This window comes from Phodopus roborovskii, unplaced genomic scaffold (assembly GCF_943737965.1).
Source record: "Phodopus roborovskii unplaced genomic scaffold, PHOROB, whole genome shotgun sequence".
In the NCBI taxonomy this organism is placed as follows: Eukaryota; Metazoa; Chordata; class Mammalia; order Rodentia; family Cricetidae; genus Phodopus; species Phodopus roborovskii.
In genome coordinates, this window is record NW_026125751.1 from 246,648 (window position 1) to 269,131 (window position 22,484).

General features: G+C 40.3%; 1 pseudogene and 1 gene segment (V, D, J or C); both read left to right on the top strand.

Moving 5' to 3' along the window:
- The first annotated feature begins 4,449 nt into the window (after nt 1–4,449).
- LOC127217599 (T cell receptor alpha variable 13-2-like) lies at nt 4,450–7,232 on the top strand. The segment is given in 3 exon segments: nt 4,450–4,501; nt 4,668–5,013; nt 7,049–7,232. Coding segments are annotated over 3 exon segments (582 nt in total).
- A 2,373-nt stretch (nt 7,233–9,605) lies between these two features.
- LOC127217600 (T cell receptor alpha variable 9-2-like) lies at nt 9,606–10,094 on the top strand (annotated as a pseudogene).
- The last annotated feature ends 12,390 nt before the right edge of the window (nt 10,095–22,484 follow it).

Below are 22,484 nucleotides of genomic sequence, written 5' to 3' on the forward strand. Positions count from 1 at the left end.
TGAAAGGTTTGAAGAATGCCTATTTATCACAAATACATCTCTGTATAGCTAGAAATCCTAACTAACTTAACTATAAGTTTTGACTATTATAGATAACTCTTATAATCTGTGCTAAATTATACATTACATTTCTAAATGAGGTATATAAGCACAATACCTAGACAAGAGGAGAAATATACATATCACAAAATTGACCTTAAGTTTGTATCAATAAATGAAAATATATTACAAAACAAAAATTCATATCTATACCATAATCTCCTTTATACTTTAAAGAGATTGGTTGTGGTCATTAACCATTTGTAACCAACCTCATATAAATGAAAACAGACATTTATAAATAATATTTAGGTATTTGGGCGTCGTTCTTTCCAAACTACTTCCTGCTGGTAAGGGGCACTGTCTTGGGGATCCTAAGATGTAGAAATCCTGGCTGTAGTGGTCTACAAGGCTGCCTTGTCCCAGCTGTTTTGAATGTTGGATCACCTGGGACATTGCTTCAGGGGGTCTTGCTTGATCAAACCATGTTAGTCTGGAAGGAATCCACAGCTTTTTTTTTTCCCCCTGTGGAAACAAAAACAGAAACCCTTTTCTCCAGTAACTTGTCCTTAGTCTTAAATTTTGGAGTCAAAGCATTTTTAAAATATATAAATTGGATTAATTCAGCAGCATTTGTTTTAACAGTTGTTGCTATTTCCTCAGCAGTCAAACAATACAACGATAACAGAACAGCATATAGTATCCAGAATTTTTTTTTGTGCTTTCCATATTTATGTGGCTTTTTTATTACTCTATTTATTTTGTTTTTATTTTATTTTTTTCATTTTTTGAGAGTGTTTCTCTGTGTAACTTTAGCTGTCCTAGAATTCACTTCATATACCAGGTTTACTTTAAAATCACAGAGATCCACTTGTCTCTGCCTCCCAAATGCTGGAATTAAAGGCGTGTGCCACCACACACAGCTACTTTCTTTTTATTATTCTTTTTGAAACCATTGTATCCTGTTTTCTTTTTCTCTCCCAATCCTACATATATTTTAAAACACACTGTAACCTTTAGAGGTTTTTCTTAATCTGAATCTGTCTTTACTACAAATGGTTATCTTTTTCTGGTGAAAAGTCTTTTATCTGGTAAACAACATTGGTCAAATGAAAGCCATAGCTGTATTAGTCTCAGTCTATCAAAGATGGCGGCAGGTACCTTTACTGCCAGAACTGAGAGCTTGCTCACTGCCTTGGCCTATGCTGCCATCCAGCAGCATGTTGCTGGCTTGGGGATGTGGTCAATGCCATTGCCAGCTCTCATACACACCAGAAAGTTGTTAGCAAAGCTGTTTAAAACCCTTGTGTTTTTTTTTTTTTTTTTTTTGTTTTTTGTTTTTGTCACTATGCTGAGTCAGGAAATCTCCCTAAAAGGAGCCGTGCAAGTGTCTTTGTCTCTAGCAAAACAGAACCCAATCGAGAAAAATGCTAGTACCAAGAAGCCTTGCTTGTCTCTGTTCTTTTGTTTCTAAAACCCTTTCTTAAGCTTTTGTTAAGTTTTGAGTGAAAGTTTTTAGTAGCCATGTTGCCAGTGCCATTTTGTTATGATCAGGGTTTCCCACTAGCCTTGTCTCATTGCCGCACCAGCCCCAAATAACACACAGAGACACTGTATAAGACATAAAGCTGTTGGCCTGTTACTAGCATTTCTTATTGGCTAGCTCTGTCTTAAATATTAAGACATTTCTATTAATCTAAGTATTTCCATGTGGTCTTATCTTACCGGAGAGAGGGCCCAGCATTCTTCTCTCTCGGTCCTACATTTTGAATCTCCTCCTACTTCTCCCTGAATCCTCCTTCTCTCTTAGTCCTGCCTATCTTACTTTATTCATTAACCAATATGAGAAACATATTTACAGAATGACATGTCCCATCACTTACCAGTATGGGTTGGTATGAAGGCTACAGGAACCAAAATAGTCTTTCTGGAAGTGTGGAGAAGACCTGACTGGATGGGCCTGGGGCAATGAGCTGGCTGGCCTGGTGCACAGGAGCTATAAACACAGCTAGACCTGAGAATGTGAAAATAGAGCGGGCTATTGGGGATCTGGAGCACTCACTTGGTTAGGCTGGTTCACAGGTTATGTGTCCCATCAATGTTTGACAGTGTGATACTCACATGGGTGAGTTGGAAGCAAGTACACTCACCTGGTTAAGCTACTGCACAGTCTGTGTGATCACATATAGGCTTGGAAATGTAGAGATGCTGCAGTTGCACTGGGATCTCCTACTGAAGTTTATATTTATTATTTTTATTTTTTAAATAAATTCTATTTAAATTAGAAACAATCTTATTTTATATATCAATCCCTCTCCCCCCACCCTTCCATGGCCCCCAGCAAATTTCCATCCCATCCCCCATCCCTCCTCAGGGAGAGTGAGGCTTTCTATGAGGGATTATCAAAACCTGTCAAGTCATTTGGGGTAGGACCTAGGTCCTCCCTCATGTCTCTAGGCTAAAGGAGCCATGGGGAATGGGCTCCTGAATTCCTTTTGTGCATTAGGGATACAGGATACATCCTGGTTCCACTGCCAGAGGCCCCATGGACTGTGCAGTCCTCCTAGCTGACACCTACATTTAGAGGGCATGGTTTGGTCCTATGTTGGTTCCTCATCTGTCAGCCTGGGGTCCATGAGTTCCCACTTGCTCAGGTCAGCTGTTTCAGTGGGTTTTCTCAGCATGGTCTTAACCCCTTTGTTTCTCACTCCTCCCTCTCTGAAACTGGATTCTAGGAGATTGACTCAATGCTTAGCTGTGAATCTTTGCTTCTGCTTCCATCATCTACTGGATGAAAGCTCTAGGATGGCATTTAGGGTAGTCATCATTCTCATTATAGGGGAAGGGCATTTAAGGTAGCCTCTCCACTATTGCTTAGATTCCTAGTTGGGGCCATCCTTGGGGATCTCTGTTTATTTCCCTAGGCCAGATTTTTCTTTAAACCTATAATGGTTCCTTCTATTGATGTGTCTCTTTCCTTTCTCTCCTCTCATCTCCCCATTCAATCTTCCTGATCCCTCATGTTCTCCTCTTCCCTCCACTTCTCCCCTCCTCTTTCTCCTACTTCCCTCCCCACTCCCCCCCCAGTTTCCATTTTTTCAGGAGTTTGTGTTTCTTTCCCCTTCACTGGGGACTGTGTATGTCTCCCTTGTGGTCCTCCTTGTTTCCTAGCTTCTCTGGTGGTGTGGATTGTAGTTCGATAAAACTTTGCTCTATGTCTAATATCCATAAATGAGTGAGTGCATACCATGTTTGTCTTCCTGAAACTGGGTTACCTCACTTAAGATGGTTTATTTTCATTCTGTTCATTTGCCAGTGAATTTCAAGCTTCCATTTTTCCCCCCCAGCTGGGTAGTATTCCATTGTGTAAATGTTCCACATTTTCTCCATCCATTCTTTAGTTGAGGGGCATTTAGGCTGATCTAGTTTCTGGCTGTTACAAATAATGCTGCTATGAACATAGTTGAATAGATGTCCTTGTAAGAATATACATACTTTGGGTACATGCCTAAGAGTAGAATTGCTGGATGTTGAGGTGGACTGGTTCCCATTTACCAGAGGAACCACCATACTGATTTCCAAAGTAGCTGTACAAGTTTGCACTCCTACCAGCAATGAAGGAACATTCCTCTTTCTCCACATCCTCTTCAGCATAAGCTGTCATTGGTATTTTACACCTTACCCATTCTTTCAGGAGAAAGACGGTATCTCAGAGTTGTTTTTGATTTACAGTTTCCTGATGGCTAAGGATGTTGAGCAATTTCTTAAGTGTCTTTCAGCCATTTTAGATTCCTATATTGAGAATTCTCTTTTTTTTTCTGTACCCCAATTTTTAATTAAATTATTTGGTGTTTTGGTGACTAGTTTCTTGAGTTCTTTGTATATTTTGGAAATCAGCCCTCTGTCAGATGTGGGGTTAGTGAAGTTTTCCCTATTCTGTGGGCTGCCGTCTTTTGCCTTACAGAAGCTTCTCAGCTTGAGGAGGTCCCATTTATTGTCTATCTCAGTGTCTGTGCTACTTCCTGTGTTCAGGAAGTGGTCTCCTGTGCCAATTCGTTCAAGGGTACCTCCCACTTTCTCTTCTAAGACGTTCAGTGTGGCTGGATTTATTTTTAGGTTTTTGATCCATTAGGTTTTGTGCATGGCAATAGATATGGATCTGTCTACAATCTTCTACATGAGTAAGAGGAAAAACCAGCTAGATGCACGCAGTTAGAAATCTGACCACAGGGAGGCAGTGTCCCTCATCTGATGCACAGGAAATCATCTGAGTGAATTCTGAATAAACAGCCTTTTCTTATTGGTTGGGCATATGATCCAACATGTATGATTGTTATAACAATCGGAACTTGCTAGATGCTCAGTTGGGTAGAGACTGAGCACCTACAATTGATTTGAACAGAAAGCAGAATGAAGACAATCATTCTTATTTTATTCATTTTTATCTGGCTGCAGCTGGAATGTGAGTTGAGGATTGGGGAGCAGGGGATATAGAGTGTGTTAATGGATAGTCCTTCGCTGCCAGAGAAATGGCTTTATTCAGGTTTTCTATACTTAACCATAGGAAAAAAATAAGGAAGCACGATGGCTGGATAACATTTGTTCTTTCTCTCTATGTGTCTGCATAGGGGAGAGCCGAAGCGAGGAAGTAAAACAGCATCTTTCCACCCTGAGTGTCCAGGAGGGAGCTGACACTGTCATCAACTGTACTTACTCAGACAGTGCCTCAGTCTACTTCCCTTGGTACAAACAAGTGCCTGGGAAGCATCCTCAGTTCATCATTGACATCCGTTCAAATGTGGAAAGGAAGCAGAGCCAAAGAGTCACACTTCTATTGGATAAGAAAGACAAACAGCTATCCCTGTACATCACAGACACTCGGCCTGCAGATGCAGCCACCTACTTCTGTGCAGCAGATGCACACTGCTCCCCAGACACCTGCAGCCTGTCTTCAAACCTGCCACCAGGAGTGGAGTGGCACCTTTTTTTGTTTTTTGTTTTTTGTTTTTTTTTTCTATGACAGGCAAGTCTAGGACAGCATTTGCCACATTGTTTATTTGAGATTGGAAACTAACATATAGATATTCAAAATGTATAAGATAATGCCCAAGATTACCCAGAAAGTTTAGAACATATTGTTGATTGCTGCTTAATAATTACTTAAAATTAACATTTATTGTCTGTGTTAAACATGTATTGTGTACTATGATATCTTGCTTTAATTAAACAGTGGAAAATGAATAGTTTGGTGAATAAATGCACAGAGCAACGTCTGAAGTTAAGGATAGCCTTCATTTCCTTTCTACGTGAGCTGATTCTATCATGTCTGTGTTCAGCAGTCCAAAAGTTCTGTGTACTATCACTGAGGAATTGGTGATATTCTGTTTCAAAACTATGCTGTAATGATTTTATATTTGCCATTCAAACTTCCCTCATGCGTGAAAACCAGTAGTCTCAGGATCATAGTCCCTGACATCCATGGGCTTGCGAGTCTTTAGACAGATGCATTCTTATCCTATCTGTATAATTTTATAATTTGATATACCCAAGAGACCATATATTTAGCCACATAATTAATTTTGCTTCTCTGGAAAGTTTGGATTTATAAGGGAGTCAAAAGCAATTGTTGACATTATTGCACATCAATAACCATCATGTCATGACAACCCACTGGGTGCATTAGTGGCTCATATACCTTAATGGTAACCAAATAATTCCTAAGTAGATTTAGACCTACTCAACAACAGGGATACCATGTCTTGTACTGGAAACCTAGCTAAATACTCAGTGCTAGTGAAATTATGTTTTTTTTAAGCAGAGTTTACAATCACTAATTTACTATCCCAGTATAATACCTAAAAAAACAAAAAACAACTATAATACCCACAGATATGCATAGTCTCCAACTCTCATCAAGGAAATTTCTCTTTGCAGTAGATGGAGACTACTACAGAAAACCATTCAAAATGCAGAGTTATGGAGTCCAGTTTCAAAGGATACACCCTCTTCCAATTTCTAAAAAGGATTTATTAATTACAAATACTATATATATATATATATATATATATATATATATATATATGTGTGTGTGTGTGTGTGTGTGTGTGTGTGTGGTATACAACATATGAGTTTGGTGTCCATGGAGGTCAGAAGAAGGCATCATATCTCCTGCTGCTGGAGTAACAGATAGTAGTGAGCTGCCATGTGGGTGCAGCAAGTGCTCTGAACTGCAAAGATGTCTCTCAAACTCCAGGCTTTTAATTTTTAAGGTAAGACTTACTAAACAGGAATCTGGACAAATGGCTTAGCAATTAAGAGAACTCCCTGCTCTTGCAGAAGACTGGATTTCAGTGCCAAGTAATCACACCTGGAGGGTGCACAACCTCATGCAACTTCAGCTCTAGGAGTTCCAATGCTCTTTTGTCTCCATGGATGCCTGCATTCCCACACACACCCATACACAGACATACAATCATATATTCAAGTAATAATAAAACAAACTTTAACGTTTCTTTCATAAATCCTAAATTAATTTAAAATTGCATGGAAGTACAAAACATCATAAAATAGACATGGCCACTTCTTGATTGGCTGAAGTAGAGTTATGAAAGTTCAGGGGGGATGGCCACCACTCTGCAATTCCTCCCTTAGAGGAGAGGACCCAGGAGAGTGCTGTCTGCCCATTCCCCAGCTTCTGTGCACTGCAGGGACAATCAGACTAGACAGGAAGCCTGGTCAGGGCAGGGACTTGGTTTATTGCATCAAGTAGGACCTTATATAGGGTTGGGGTAGGGGGTAGGAATCTTAGGATGGGGGTAACGTGACATGAAGAGAAAGGGCCAATAATATTTTGCCAAGCTAGCAGTTAGCCAGGCAGGAGGCAGTCTTACATCAGGCTTTGCTGAGTCACTCCCATGTGGAGGTTACAGGCCAAAGACAGGTGGCCAAACTTTAGCCAGGGTCAGGAAGTTCCACTAGGCCTTGAATCCTGGCCTTTTGGCCTTTTTAGGCCCAACATGAAAGCCCCTCAAGTGCGATATAATGGAGTTGTATCCTATGAGAAGAAATTAATATTTTTAGCTCACCTCCCTATAGACAACTGTCAGCTATTTGTCAAGAAGATAAAATTATGCAGTCTGAATGTCATCAGATCTAATAGAAATTTCAGCACAAGTCTGCTTCAGTCAATCTAGACAATTCTGAAATTATTTGGAGACAAGGAGCATAGGCTTTGCTATTACACCTGTCCTAGTTTGTTTTCTGTTGCTGTGAGGAAGGTAATCTGACAAAAAAGAAAGTGCACTCCCTCATTACCTCTCATTATGGATCCTACCTTCACATCTTTAGTTATCTGTGTTTAAAGTGGAGTCAGTGTAGAAGCAAGGAAACTACAATAGGGCCACTGGGAGAGGAAAAACTATCAGAATGCAACAGTGACATGACAGTTTTTAGGGGCAACTGAATACCTTCTCATTGGACTTGAGGCCTACTTCTAGGGAGGAGCTACATACCCAGTATGTCAACCTGTACAAAAGACCATGGCTATGGAAATATAAAAAAACAAAACAAAACAAAAAAAAAAAAAACAAAAGAAAAATGGAATGAACAAAAAATGTTGTTTTAATACATGATTCTACATCTTATATAAAGACAGTGTGAACATCACTCAAACCACAGAAGTTATAAGTGAGGAAAATGTAGATGGGCTCACATTTATTACCTTGAACTATAAGAGACAATGGTTCCGAGTAAAGGCTGGCATTTACAGGTTACACTTATAACTAAAAACAACCAGAATTAGGAATCATGTAGGCAAATGTTGGAAAGAATAGCTTTGTGAGAATAATTCTGTAATTGAAGATAAATTTCTAAGACAAATATGGCAGGTGTAAGAGCTAGAGTCATGGGTAAAAGCTTTGCCACTTGAAGGAAGGAGCTTTTAGTTCGTTCTTCCTTCCTTCCTTCCTTCCTTTCTTTTTTTCTTTCTTTCTTAAAGCAAAGGGTTTATTTGGCTTACATGTCCTCATCACAGTCCTTAATGAAGAGAAGTCAGGGCAAGAACCTGAAGCAATGGCCATAGAGGAATGCTGTAACTAGACTCCACCAGGCTTATGTTTAGATATACTTCTTTTTTTCTTTCTTTCTTATTTTACATATAAATCCTAGTTCCCTTCCTTTCTCTCCCTCCCTCCCATTCCCCCCACTGACCCCCCCTCCTGTTCCATTCCCCCATCCACTCCCCAGGGAGGGTGAGGCTTTCCAGGAGGATTCATCAACAATCTTTCAAGTCATGTGAGGTAGGGCCTAGGCCTAGGCTCTCCCTCATGTCTCTAGGCTAAGGGAGCATCCCTCTATGGGGAATGTGCTCCCAAATTCCTTTTGTGAACCAAGGATACATCCTGGTTCCAATGTCTGCCCTTAGACTGCCCAGGCCTTCTAACTGAGACCCATGTTCAGGGGGACTGGGTCAGTCCAATGCTGGTTTCCCAGCTATCAGTCTGTGGCCCATGTGCTGGAAGGAACTTTTCCTAAGACACTTTTGTGAGCTGGCTGCTTGGGATGCTTTGTCAGGTCAACAGAAAGAGTCACAAATATCTCCCCAATGCCAAATGATACTCATCTTTGTGATTCCTAACAGCTCACCCCACTGGTCACAATGACATTTACAGAACAGAGCTAAGAAAAAGGTCATAGCTTATGTTTGATACAAAAAATGGTACAACATGTGAGTCCTGCATTCCAGTCACAACTGTGTGTGTGTGTGTGTGTGTGTGTGTGTGTGTGTGTGTGTGTGTGTGTGTGGCTGTCCTGTACAGTTAATCATAACACATTGTTTAAAGACACCAGTGACCTCCTAAGTAAATGGGCAGCACAATCCCATTGTATCAAAATTCTGGGAGGTAAAAAGAGCAGTTTCTAGTGATTACACATTCTTAGGACCAGTTTATTACGACTCTATTTCATAATAACTATAAGCTAGTTTTACTTATAGTTATTACTTACTTTATTTTATGTGCATGCCTGTTTTGCCTTCATTCCTGTTTACCTGTGTGCGTGGTGCCCACTATGAGTGATCTAAAAATCAAACCTTTGTCTTCTGCAAGAGCAAGAAGTGCTTTCAAGTGCTGAGCCATCACTCTAGCCCTCAAGATATCTTAATACAAATTTGAATTAGTGAAAACCAACTTGGAAAAGTCTATTTTTCTACCTTCAACTTATATGGTAAAGATCAAAACAGAGAAACAAGTTGCACCACTATAAATCTTTCATGTCAGGTAGAATCCTAAGAATGACAACATTGAATCTATCAATGGCCACTGCTTAATCCTTTATGTTGATAAGGGCCATTTAATATTTGACCTGTGCCTTATGAATGATTTCAAGGATGAGAGCACATCAATGACTTCTGGGGAGGTAAACAAGAGACCCTAATTCGTTTCTGTCCACCAGAAGGAGGAGTTTTCTAACACAAAATCATTATCTGTGTCTATCAGCTTCCTAAGTTAATCATTTGCTGTTATTTCATCACATGTCAGTGTGGAGTCATTACTTTGGTGATACTAAAGATGAACAATTCTCCAGTTTTAGTGACTGTGATGCTACTATTCATGCTTGGTAAGTGAAGTGACTTAAAATTTGCACTTTTTCTTCTATGATGTCAGAAAGATATTTAATCATCTTTGTCCTTAATGTGACACAGATATCCTCTTCTTCCTCCAGGGAGGACACATGGAGACTCAGTGACCCAGAAGCAAGGTCATGTGACCCTCTCAGAAGGTGACTTTCTATTTATTAACTGCACTTATTCAAACACATCATATCTGACTCTTTTCTGGTATGCCCAATATCCTAGAGAAGGTCCACAGCTCCTCTTTAGAGCCTTGAAGGCCGACGAGACGGAAAGCAGCAGAGGGTTTGAAGCTACATATGATATAGGATCCACTTCCTTCTACTTGCAGAAAGCCTCGGTCCAAGAGTCAGACTCGGCTGTGTAGTACTGTGCTCTGAGTGACACAGTGGTGAAAACCACATGGGGAGCTGAGCACAAACTCTGAGAAGCAAAAGAAAGCCTGGCTTCTGATCATCTGTCTTTGAGATGATTCTGTTTTCTGCACAGTGTGCTCTGTGTGCCCCAATAATTCTCTGGACGATGAACATCACAAAATGGTCACAAGAAGTAGATGTTACCACATCTGGATTTCAAAGGGGAGACTGTAACCCTAACATGAGTGTTTTCTTATGGAGGGTCACACAGATTTCACAGCAGAGCCATGGGAAACAATGAAATGGTCATGTGTCTTGACCAGCATATGTACATCACTGTCTTCATATTGTTGCATGTCACCTGTAGCACAAGTTATTCACAGAGATCTAAATGCACCAGAAAAGATGGCATGTAGATAATGTTTACTTAACACTATGGAAGGAGAGGTTATCTGAGGGTATAATCCATAAAAATGTTAGCAGAAGACATTCAGGAAATGTGGAACACCAGGAAAAAAAGCAAACATGAATAATAGGGATAGGAAAAGGAGAATACCAGATCAAAGGCACAGAAAATATATTCAACAAAATCATAGAAGAAATTCCTTTCAAGATACAAGAAGTTTACAAAACACCAAATAGACTGGACCACTTTCCCCCAAATAAAGATCTCTTGTCACATAATAATACAAACACAAAATATACAGAATAAAAAATAATATTAAGAGCTACAAAAATAAAAGATCAAGTAACTACGAAAGCAGATCCATCAGAATAACACCCAACGTCTCAATGGAGACTCTGAAATCCAGAATGTCCTGAACAGACACTATGCAGACTCTAAGAGACCATGGATGCTACCCAGACTACTTTACCAAGCAAAACTTTCAATCACCATAGATGGAGAAAGCAAGATACTCCATAATAAAACCAGATTTAATCAATACCTATCCACAAGACCAACCCTACAGATGATAGTTGGGGTATCCACCAATCTGATTACAGGAGTAGGCCAGTTCAGGCATCCTCTCTGCTATTGTTAGGAATCTTAGCTGAGGACCTCTTGTGGAATCATGGGAGTTACCGTGGCACCATGCTTACCATAGTGGCTCTCTCAATTAAGATATCCTTTCTGTTGCTCTAGGTTTTTCAAATTTTATTATTATTATTATTATTATTATTATTATTATTATGTACAGTTTGTTTTAGCTCTATGTGTGTCTGTATGTCACATATGTACCTGGTATCAGAGAAGGCCAGAAGAGGATGTCATATCACCTAACACTGGAGTAATAACTGGTTGTGAATCACCCTGTGGTTGCTTGGAATTGAACCCAGATTCTCTGGAAGAGCAGTTGGTACTCTTTAACCATTAGGCAATCTCTTCAGCTTCAAGATGTGGCCTTTCTATGGTGTCCTACTGTCGTTGCATGTTCCTATCTTGTGTTTTGATAATGTTTTTCATATTCATTGCTTTATCTTTGTGCCCCGATATTATATCTACTACTAATCCTTTCTATTAAGGCTTCCTCTTTGAGATATCTCATTGGCTTTTTAAGCTTTGTAATTCCATATTCATTTTAGCTTGAGTTCTCTTCTATATTTCAGTGTCTCTATTTAATTCAGTTTTAAAACCCTAGATTTCCCTCATCATTTCACTCAGCGTTTTGTTTCCATGGACATTACTCAAGCATTTATTTCATTTAAGAATTTAATTTAAGCTCATGGAACTGTTTGTTTGTATCATCTTTAAGCCCCTTGGATTTTTAAATGAAGTTCATGATTGTTCTTTTAAGTTCTACATCCTGAGATTCATCTAGGTAATTCTGTATTTAGAGGATAGGGAAATACTGTCTTGACCTTTCATCTTGTTTGTTTTTGTGGTTAGATTTGGGCATTTAGACTTTGATTGGTTGTATGTCTTATGATGATCCTGCTACACAGGATTTGTCACCTGGATGAAACTTGGGCAAACCGCAAGTGGGACTTAGCAGTCATGACTAACCACTGGTTGTGGGTATGCTGTAGCTCTGGGGATTAGGGAGAGCACAAGAAGGGTCAGGGGTACTCAGCAGGCTGTGCTGGTGTGTAAGGACTTGGCTGAGCTCCACCATGGCCCCAGTATAGAAACTTGAAGGCAGAGAGGCCCCATTCTCCTGATTCTGCTTCCAGTGAGGTTCACAGATTTCTCTTCTTAAGTTACATCTTTGCAGAATGTGACATTGTACATCTGTGGATCTCATTGAGACTTTTGTTTAAAGCTCCGCCAAGAGGTTTCTCTTCTCCCACTTTCTGTTGTCAGCAGCCAATGTTAGGATCCTCAGTTTCTTTTAGAAGTTTAAAGTTTAGTGACTTTGGATTTCATCTGGCTCTGTTGTTTACTTTGGGACTCCCACACTTCTGCATATTGCTCCTCTCACCTGGCAGAGACACACTTGATGCTTTGTTTCTGGTTTTCAGGAGGCAGAAAGTACTTTGTGTCTCTATCAGTCATCCTCCTGCTCTTGCCATGAGAACTGTTAATCCAGTCTTACACATTTTATTGAAAGTCTCTTACAGGGAGGTGTGTATCTCACTAAACTGTGCTTCAAGTTTAGTTTCATGTTTCTGTTTGGACATTTCCCAAGGCCACTGTGCTTGCTGTCTTCATTGTTGTCTCTCCTCCTTTAGATTTATTGAGACAAAGTCTCTCTGGGTCTCAGGCAGGCCTTAAACTCACATTCCCTTGTTTCAGCCCTGGAAACTTTAATCTCTTCTGGGATTATAAGCAAGTCTCTTTATGATTACATCATTCTAATGGTTTCATATTTACAGAGAGATGTATATTGTTACCATTGTCACAGACAATGCATTCTTACTATAAACAGTTTGTGTCTGAGCATCTTTCCCTCATTCTGTCCCCTTTGTAGTTGTTGATCATAAAAAATAAGGGTGGGGGCACAGCAATGACATGTTTTGTTGGTGCTGAATTGTGGCTCTTAAATAGTAAAAGTCTTCAGGTCTTCAGTCATCAGTGTCTGTAAGGTCACAGAGTACATTATGGGGCAGTGTAGGAGGCACAGAAGTTCTTGTGCTCACAGATGTCACTAAGGGAACCTGAAATGTGAAACAGACAGTGTTGTTCCTTCACAGGAAGAATGTATATTCTGGTATATGTGCAGAAGGCTGAAAGCAGAAGTGGTGAATAGCCTGGTATCCTGTATGCCATCTGTGTGGCTGCAGACCACAGCTATCCTTCACCCCCCACACCCTTTGCATATGCTTGTTTTCTCAGATAATCTGTAGAACCCATCTTTTTGGAAGATACGGCATGTACTTTACAAAGAACTTCATTATTGTCACAACAGTCTTATGTAGCTTATCTCTTTACCAAGGAGATTTACATATGTTTTATTGAGCACACAGGATTGAGTTGATTATCATCAGAAATGTTTTCACCAAATGTGCTGCACTTGAATATGCCTAAAGTAAATTTTTTGGAATCAGACTCCCAAAGTGTGAACCGACACCTGCTACTTAGTTGTGTTGAAGCAAAAGCCTTCTTGCTACCCACAGATCATTTCTCTCCTGGCCATAGAGGCCTCAGACAGCAGTTTCCTGCCTTGTTTCTGTGTGAACTCAGTTCAGGTCTGGCATGGTTATTTCTCTGGTACACATGGCTAGTTGACTGTGTTAGAAATGGAGACAGGGAGAAAGTGAAAGTGTTAGGGAAGAAGAGAGAAGGAAGGAAGAAATGGAGAGCAGAAGTAGGTAGCATCAGTAAGAGGGAAAGTAGGAGTGATCAGAACTAGAATTTTCTCAGATCAATCCTTACACAGGCCTTCACTCAAGAAAGGAGAATGTAAAATTAGACAAATGAACAAGTTTTATACGTTTTCTTTTTTCTTTTTTAAAAATAGATGTCTTTACTTAAGGTATTCAACTGGTTGAAAGAAGATCATGCATATAGAATTTAATGCCCTTTGAGTAAAGCTTACTCATTGTATATCAGGTCCACAAAACACCTTTGTATCCAGTAGCCTACTGCTTGGTTGATCAGTATGGCTCCATGATTAAGTCACTGACACAGAAAGCTGACCATCAGAGATTATGAGAGACTGTGGGGCTGGTCGCTTTTAGACACTTCCAGTTCTGGGATGATTTCAATTGTTATGCAGAAGTCAGGCAAAATGATGGTGGGTCCAAGACAACTTCGACATGTAGAAGAATTATCTCGGTACTTGATTATTGGTTTCATGATTTCAATCACAGACATTCTGAGCCCCAATGCCCCAGGTAGACAATGAAGTTAACTTTGTAGGTCTCTGTGAAGAGTCTTACATTAAAAAAAAAAAAAACGGTTACAGGAAGTTTCAAAGGATATGCCATCTCATAAAAGTATTGTGGGTGTGAAATTGTTTTTTAAATTTTATTACATTTTATTTACTTATTTATTTGTGTGTATGTGTATTGGGTGTACACAGTCAGAAGACAACGTGCAGGAGTCTGTTAGAATTCAGGTACTGAGGTTATTGGGTTTGCTGGCCAGTACTTTATCCTGAGCCATCTTACTGACCCTGAGTGAAATTTTTGTTTCTGTTTTGAGTGTGCTAAGGAGCATCTTTTCTTTTTTCTTCTTTTATTATTTTTTTATTTTACATGTTGATCCCAGTTCCCTCTCCTTCCCTCCCACCCTCCCTCCCTCCTTACCTCCCTTCCACCCTCTTAATCTCTCTCCCCCCTCACATACAGCCTCACTACCTGCCCCTCCCATCCCCCACCCCAATTACACATGTAGGGCAATGCCATCCAGATGGGGTCATGTAAATCTGTCAGGTCATTTGAAGTAGGGACTAGGACCTCTCTCCTGTCTCTAGGTTAAGGTAGTATCCCTCCATGGGGGATGTGTCCCCAAGGTCTTTTGTGCACAAATAATACATCCTGGCTCCACTTTCTGAGATCTCTTAGACACTCAGTCCTTCTAGCTGAGACCCATATTCAGGGGGTCTGAGTCAGTCCCATGCTGGATTCCCAACTATTAGTCTGGGGACCCGTTAGCTCCTCCTTGTTCGGGTCAGCTGTCTCTATGTGTTTCTGTAACCTGGTCTTGTCCTCTCCCTCTGCCTCTGGATTCTAGTTCGACTCAGTGTTTAGTTATGGGTATTTGCTTCTGTTTCCAACAGGTACTAGATGAGGGCTCCATGATGGGTGGATAAGTTAGATGTTGATCTCACTATCCAGGAAGGGCATTTATGGTAGCCTTTCCACGATTGCTTAAATTGTTAGTTGGCGGCAGTCTTGTAGGTCTCTAGACCTTATATTAGGTTCAGTTACCTCTTCAAAATAATAAAGTCTCCCTCTTTTATTCTCTCTCTCTCTCTCTCTCTCTCTCTCTCTCTCTCTCTCTCTCTCTCTCTTCTCTCTCTCCTGTCTTCTATTTCTACCCTGACTCAATCTCCCTACTCACAAATGCTTTCCACTCCTCCCCTTCTCTTTCTCCTACTTCTCTCTCCATTCACCGCCCCCCACTTCCCATGTGCTCTGGGGGACTTGTCCCTTCCCCCTTCTGTGAGGGACTTTATATGAATCTCTTAGAATGCACCATGTATCCTAGTTCCACTGGCGGTGTGAATTATAGGCTGGTGATCCTTTGCTGTAGGTCTAAAATCCATATATGAGCAATTACATACCATGTTCCTTTTTTTGTGACTGGGTTACCTCATTCAGGATGGTTTCTTCTAGAGCCATCCACTTGCCTGCGAATTTCAAGATACCATTATTTTTTTCTGCAGAGTAGTATTACATTGTGTAGATGTGCCATATCTTCTTTATCCATTCTTCAGTTGAGGGGCATCTAGGTTGCTTTCAGGTTCTTGCTATTACAAATAATGCTGCTATAAACATAGTTGATCACATGTCTTTGTTTCATGGATGTGGATCATTTCGGTATATGCCTAAGAGGGGGATTGCCCTGTCCTGTGGTAAACTAATCCCCATTTTCCTAAGGAACCACCATACTGATCTCCATAATGGTTGTACAAGTTTGCACTCCTACCAGCAGTGGAGGAGTGTTCTCCTTTCTCCACATCCTCTCCAGCACAAGTTGTCATTGGTGTTTCTAATTTTAGCCATTCTGGCAGGAGTAAGATGGTATCTCAAAGTTGTTTTGATCTGCATTTCCCTGACAGCTAAGGATGTTGAACACTTTCTTAAGTGTCTTTCAGCCTTTTTGATTTCCTCTATTGAGAATTCTTTCTTCAGTCTGTACCCCATTTTTAATATGGTTATTTGGTAGTTTCTTGACTAGTTTCTTCAGTTCTTTGTATATTTTGGAGATCAGCCCTTTGTCAGGTGTAGGATAGATGAATATCTTTTCCCAGTCTATGGGCTTCCGTGTGGTCTTGTCCACTGTGTCCTTTGCCTTACAGAAGCTTCTAATTTTGAGGAAGTCCCATTTATTAATTGTTGATCTCAGTGTCTGTGATACTGGAGTTATGTTCAGGAAGTGGTCTCCTATACCAATTTGTTCAAGGGTACCTCCTACTTTCCTTTCTAAGAGGTTCAGTGTGGCTGGATTTATGCTGAGGTCTTTGATCCATTTGGACTTGAGTTTTGTGCATGGCGATAGACATGGGTCTATCTGCAGTCTTCTACACACCATCATCTAATTGTGCAAGCACCATTTGTTGACGTTTTCCTCGCCCCATTGTATTCTTTTAACTGTTTTGTTGAAAATCAGGTGTTCATAGGTGTGTGGGTTAATATCAGGATTTTCAATTCGATTCCATTGGTCTACCTGTCTATTTTTGTACCTACCAATACCAGGCTGTTTTCAGAACTATAGCTCTGTAGTAGACCTTAAAGTCAGGGATGGTGAATTCTCCTGAAGTTCTTTTATTGTACAGGGTTGTTTTAGCTATCCTGGATCTTTTGTTTTTCCATATAAAGTTGATTATTATCCTTTCAAGGTCAGTGATTTTAATGGGGATTGCATTGATCTGTAGATTGCTTTTGGCAAGATTGCTATTTTTACTATATTTATCCTACCTGTCCAAGAGCATGGGAGATCTTTTCCTTTTCTGGCATCTTCTTTAATTTCTTTCTTTAAAGCCACAAAGGTCTGATTATATATGTCTATCACTTTGTTTGGTGTTACCCCAAGATACTTCATGTTGTTTGTGTCTATTGTAAAGAGTGATGTTTCTCTGATTTCTTTCTCAGCCTCTTTTTTGTCTGAATAAAGTAGGGCTACTGATTTTTTTGAGTTTATCTTGTATCCTGTTAGTTTGCTGAAGGTGTTTATCAGCTGTAGGAGTTCCTTGGTAGAGTTTATTGGGTCGCTTATGTAAGCTCTCCTATCATCTGTAAATAGAGACAGTTTGACTTCTTCCTTTCCAATTTTGATCCCCTTGATCTCCTTTTGTTGTCTCATATCTTTAGCTAGAAATTCAAGTACAATATTGATGAGATATGGAGAGAGATGACAGCCTTGTCTTGTTCCTGATTTTACAGGAATCACCTTATGCTTCTCTCCATTCAGTGTGATGTTGGCTGTTAGTTTGCTGTATATTGCCCTTTTTGTGTTTAGGTATGTTTCTGTTATCCCTGATTACTTCAAGACCTTTATCATGAAAGGGTTTTGAATTTGTTGAAGGCTTTTTCAGCATCTACGGAGATGATCATATGGTTTTTCTTTTTCAGTTTGTTTATATAGTGGATCACGTTGATAGATTTTCCTATGTTAAACCATCCTGCAATCCAAGGATGAAGCCTCCTTGGTCATGGTGGATGATTTCTCTGATGTATTCTTGGATTTGGTTTGCCAGTATTTTATTGAATATTTTTGCATTGATGTTCTTCAGGGATATTGGTCTGTAGTTCTCTTTCTTAGTTATGTCTTTGTGAGGCTTGGGTACCAAGGTTATTGTGGCCTCATAGAAAGAGTTTTGTAATGAACCTTCTGTTTCTATTGTTTGGAACAATTTGAGAATTATTGGTATTAGTTTTTCCTTGAATTTCTGGTAGAATTCTGCACTGAAGCCATCTGGCCCTCAGCTTTTTTTGTTTGGAAGGTTTTTGATGACTGCTTCTATTTCATTGCGGGTTATAGGTCTATTTAAGTTGTTTGTCTATACTTGATTAAATTTTGATAAGTGATAACTATCCAGATATTTGTCTTATTCCTTTGAATTTTCAAATTTTGTGGAATACAGGTTTTCAAAGTATGACCTGAAAGTTGTCTGGATTTCATCTGTGTCTGTTGTTATGTTCCCCTTTTCGTTTCTGATTTTGTTAATTTGTATGTTCTCTCTCTGCTTTTTTGTTACTTTGGATAGAGGTTTGTCTATCTTGTTGATTTTCTTGAAAAACCAACTGTTTGTTGCATTGATTTTTTTTTTTTTTTTGGTATTGTTTTTCTGGTTTCTATTTTGTTGATTTCAGCCCTCAAATTGATTATTTCCTTGCATCTACTCCTCTGGGGTGTGATGGGAGATGCCATTCTGTATATATGTTTGTTATACTGGTTAATGAATAACGCACTGTTGGCCAATAGGAAAGGAAGATAGGAGGGACTAGGAGACAAGGAGGAAAGAGGAAGTAGTAAGGAGGAGTCAGGATGGAGAGTCTAGAGAGCAGTAAGGAAGCCAGCTGTCTAGTAAGATGAGACCACGTGGAGATTAATAGAAATGGGTTAATACTTAAGACAGAGCTAGCCGATAAGAAACAAGTAACTGGCCAACAGCATTATATCATATACAGAGTCTCTGTGTGTTAATTGGGGCTGGCGCAGCAGTGGGACAAGACCAGCAGCTGGCAGAAAAACCTTACTCCTTACAGGGGTGAGTTTGCTTCTTTTTGTTCTAAGGCTTTCAGTTGTGCTGTTAATTCTGTTATGTGACTATCCTGTATTTTCTTCATATGGGCACTTAGTGTAATGAACTTCCCTCATAACACAGCTTTCAAGTTCGGGTATGTTGTGTCCTCATTCTTGTTGAAATTTAGAAAGTCCTTAATTTCTTTCTTTATTTCTTCTTTGACCCAGCTGTGGTGCAATTGCACATTGTTAAGTTTCCATGAGTTTGTAAGTTTTCTGGGATTTGTGTTGTTGTTGAATTCCAACTTTATAGCATGGTGGTCTGATAAGATACAGGGGACTATTCCAATTCTCTTGTATCTGTGGAGGTTTGTTATGCCACCTAGTATGTGGTCAATTTTAGAGAAGGTTCCATGTGGAGCAGAGAAGAAGGTATATTCTTTTGTGCTTGGATCAAATGTTGTATAGATGTCTGTTAACCCCAGTTGAGATATAACTTCTGTTACTTCTTTTGTTTCATTGTTGAGTTTCTGATTGTTCGTCCTGTCTATTGGTGAGAGTGGTGTGTTGAAGTCTCCCAATATAAGTGTTTGTGGTTTTATGTGAGGTTTGAGTTTTAGTAGAGTTTCTTTTACAAATGTGGATGCCTTTGTATTTGGGGCATAGATGTTCAGAATTGAGTCTTTGTGTTGATGGATTTCTCCTGCGATGAATAGGAAATGACCATCTTCACCTCCTTTGATTAATTTTGGTTTGAAGTCTAACTTGTTAGATATTAGGATAGCCATGCCTGCTTGCTTCTTGCTATTTGATTGAAAGATCTTTTCCCAACCCTTTACCCTGAGGTAATGTCTATCTTTGAAGCTTAGATGTGTTTCTTGTATGCAGCAGAAGGATGGATTCTGTCTTCGTATCCATTCTGTTAGCCTGTGTCTTTTTATAGATGAGTTAAGACCATTAATGTTGAGGGTTAGTAAAGACCATTGATGATGCTTGTTTGTTTTAGATTTGTTGTTGGCAGTGGTATCGTGAATATATTAGTTCTGCTTTACCCTTGCTTTCTGGTGTAGTTAGATTATCTGTTGTATACATTTTTGTGAGCATAGTTAACTTCCTTGGGTTGGAGTTTTCCTTCCAAAACTTCTGTAGGGCAGGATTTGTATATATTGTGAAAATCTGTCTTTGTCATTAAATATCTTGTTTTTACATCAAATGTAATTGAGAGTTTTTCTGGGTATAGTAACCTGGGCTGGCATCTGTGGACTCTTAATACCTGTAGAACATCTATCCAGGACCTTCTGGCCTTGAGAGTTTCCATGGAGAAGTTAGGTGTAATTTTGATAGGTTTGCTTTTATATGTTATCTGTCCTTTTTCCTCTGCTGCTCTTAATATTGTTTCTTTATTCCATATGTTAGATATTTTGATTAATATATGTCGAGGGGTCTTTTTTCTTTGGTCCAGTCTATTTGGTGTTTGGTATGCTTCTTGTACTTTCATGGGCATATCCTTCTTCAGATTGGGAAAGTTTTTCTCAATGATTTTTTTGAATATGGTTTTGGCACCTTTGAGCTGGGCTTCCTCACCTTCCTCTTTGGCTATTATTCTTAGGTTTGGCCTTTCAATGTGTCCCACATTTCCTGTATGTTTTGTGTTAAAGATTTATGGGATTTATGATTTTCTTTGGCCGATGAATCTATTTCTCTAGTTTATCTTCCGCGCCTGAGATTCTCTCTTCCATCTCTTGAATTCTGTTGGTTATGCTTGTGTCTGTATGTCCCAATCATTTGCCCAGTTTTTCTATTTCTAGCATTCCTTCGGTTTGTATTGTCTTTATTTTCTATTTCAGTTTCATGTCTTGAACTGTGTCCTTCACCTGGTTAATTGTTTTTTCTTGGCTTTCTGTACTTTTCTTAAGGAATTTGTTCATTTCTTCCATTTTTTTGTTTGTTTTTTTCTTCCATTTCTTTAAGGGATTTTCTCACATCTTCTTTGAGGGCCTCTATCATTTTTATGTCAATAATTTTTTAGTCATTCTCTTCTGCTTCATCTGATTTGTTGTGTTCTGGTCTAGTTGGTGTAGATATCCTAGATTTTGGTGGTGTCATGCTTGTCTTTCTGTTGTTAGGTGTTTTCTTGTATTGCCATCTTCCCATAGCTTCTTCCAGTAGGTGTTGGTGTGGTCTCTCCCTCTCTCTATTGTACTTCCCCGGTGGGCTTAGGTGGGTCAGAGGTTCGATGTCTGTAGCTCTAGGTGATCCAAGCTCTCTAGGAGGTCTCTCCACAGGTAGGGGCCCTGCGATGTGGGTCAAAGATCAGGCTGTAGCAGAAGACTGGGGATGGGAGTCAAAGATCCTGAAGTCTGGGAGTCAGGATGTTTCTTGTGCCTTTAAGCAGATCTACCCTGGGCCTGGCACTCTCCAGATGAGGCCTCTTTAGCAGAGGCCCTGTGGTGGGGGTCAAGGATCCTGCTGACCACCTCAGAGTGGTCCTGCAGAGCCAGGCAGGTCTCTGGGAGGGGCCAGGAGTTCCAGTAGGGGACCCATGGTGGGGTTTAGAGACCAGGCAGGTGGAAATTACTGGTGGGTGGTCCTGGGTGGATAGGCAGGTGTAGTGTGCTGAGAGCTGCTCCAGGAATTTCCCCGAAGGTGTCTGGACTGTTGGCTGTACCCTCTGTCCCAGAGCTCAACCTGAGCAGTGGGAAAGTAGGCAGGGTAGGACACAGGGTAGGGGGAGGGCAGAATCTAGGTAGGGGTAGGTGGGAGTATATCAGAGCTCCAAGCGAGCTCTCAATGGGGACAGGACACAGGGGCAAGGAGAACAAAGGCCAACCCAGGGAATTCCTGGGTTGAGTCCATCCAAATTGGTTCCAGACTCACCTCTAGTCAAGGCCTGGCGATGGGGGATAAAGGCTGGGCTGATACTCAGGATGTTTCTGCACCTATAGGAGGAACTAGCTGGGACCTGACACTCTCCAGCTGAGGCCTCTTTCCTATGTTTTCTTTAGAGTTTAGGTGCTAAACACAGGTCCAGCTTCCCAGGTTCAATGTATATAAAGTTCTGTTTAGATACAAGTGTTCTCTTTGCACATAATGGAATGAAGAATTCCAGGCATTCCCAGGGTCTGGCCTCAATAAATAGTCTATTGAGGCCATCTGTAAAACCTGAAGATGGATTTGTATGAGAGTTTCTGGAGGACAAGGCTCAGAGTTATGCTTTATGGAAGAAGTTCATTCAGATTTCCATGCATACATTTTCTAGGTGATTTTTCAGTACAGGTGGCTACAGAGACAACATGTGCTGAGTGTGCACACACTACCTCACCATCCACCCTGACCTGGAACACAAGTCTCTTAAAAACACCTACTGAACTCTCAAGTGCTTTACCTTTTAATAATTAGGCTAGAAGAGTTTGCAGATTGAACATTTCTTTGGTCACTATGATGAGCCCACAAGGTGGCAGTGTTATCTTAGGATCCTGAGCAAAGCTCTCAAGTGGGAGAGAAGGGGGAAGTGGGGAAGGCAGGAAGAAGGAGAGGGGTAGAGAAAGGGCTGGGGGACAGGCTTGGTGCTGCTGAGGTGATGAAGTAGTCACTGTTGTGATTGCTAACAAAGCTGCTAAGCTGCTTTTCATGTTTCCTTAAGCAGGAGATGTGAAGAGGGAGGAAG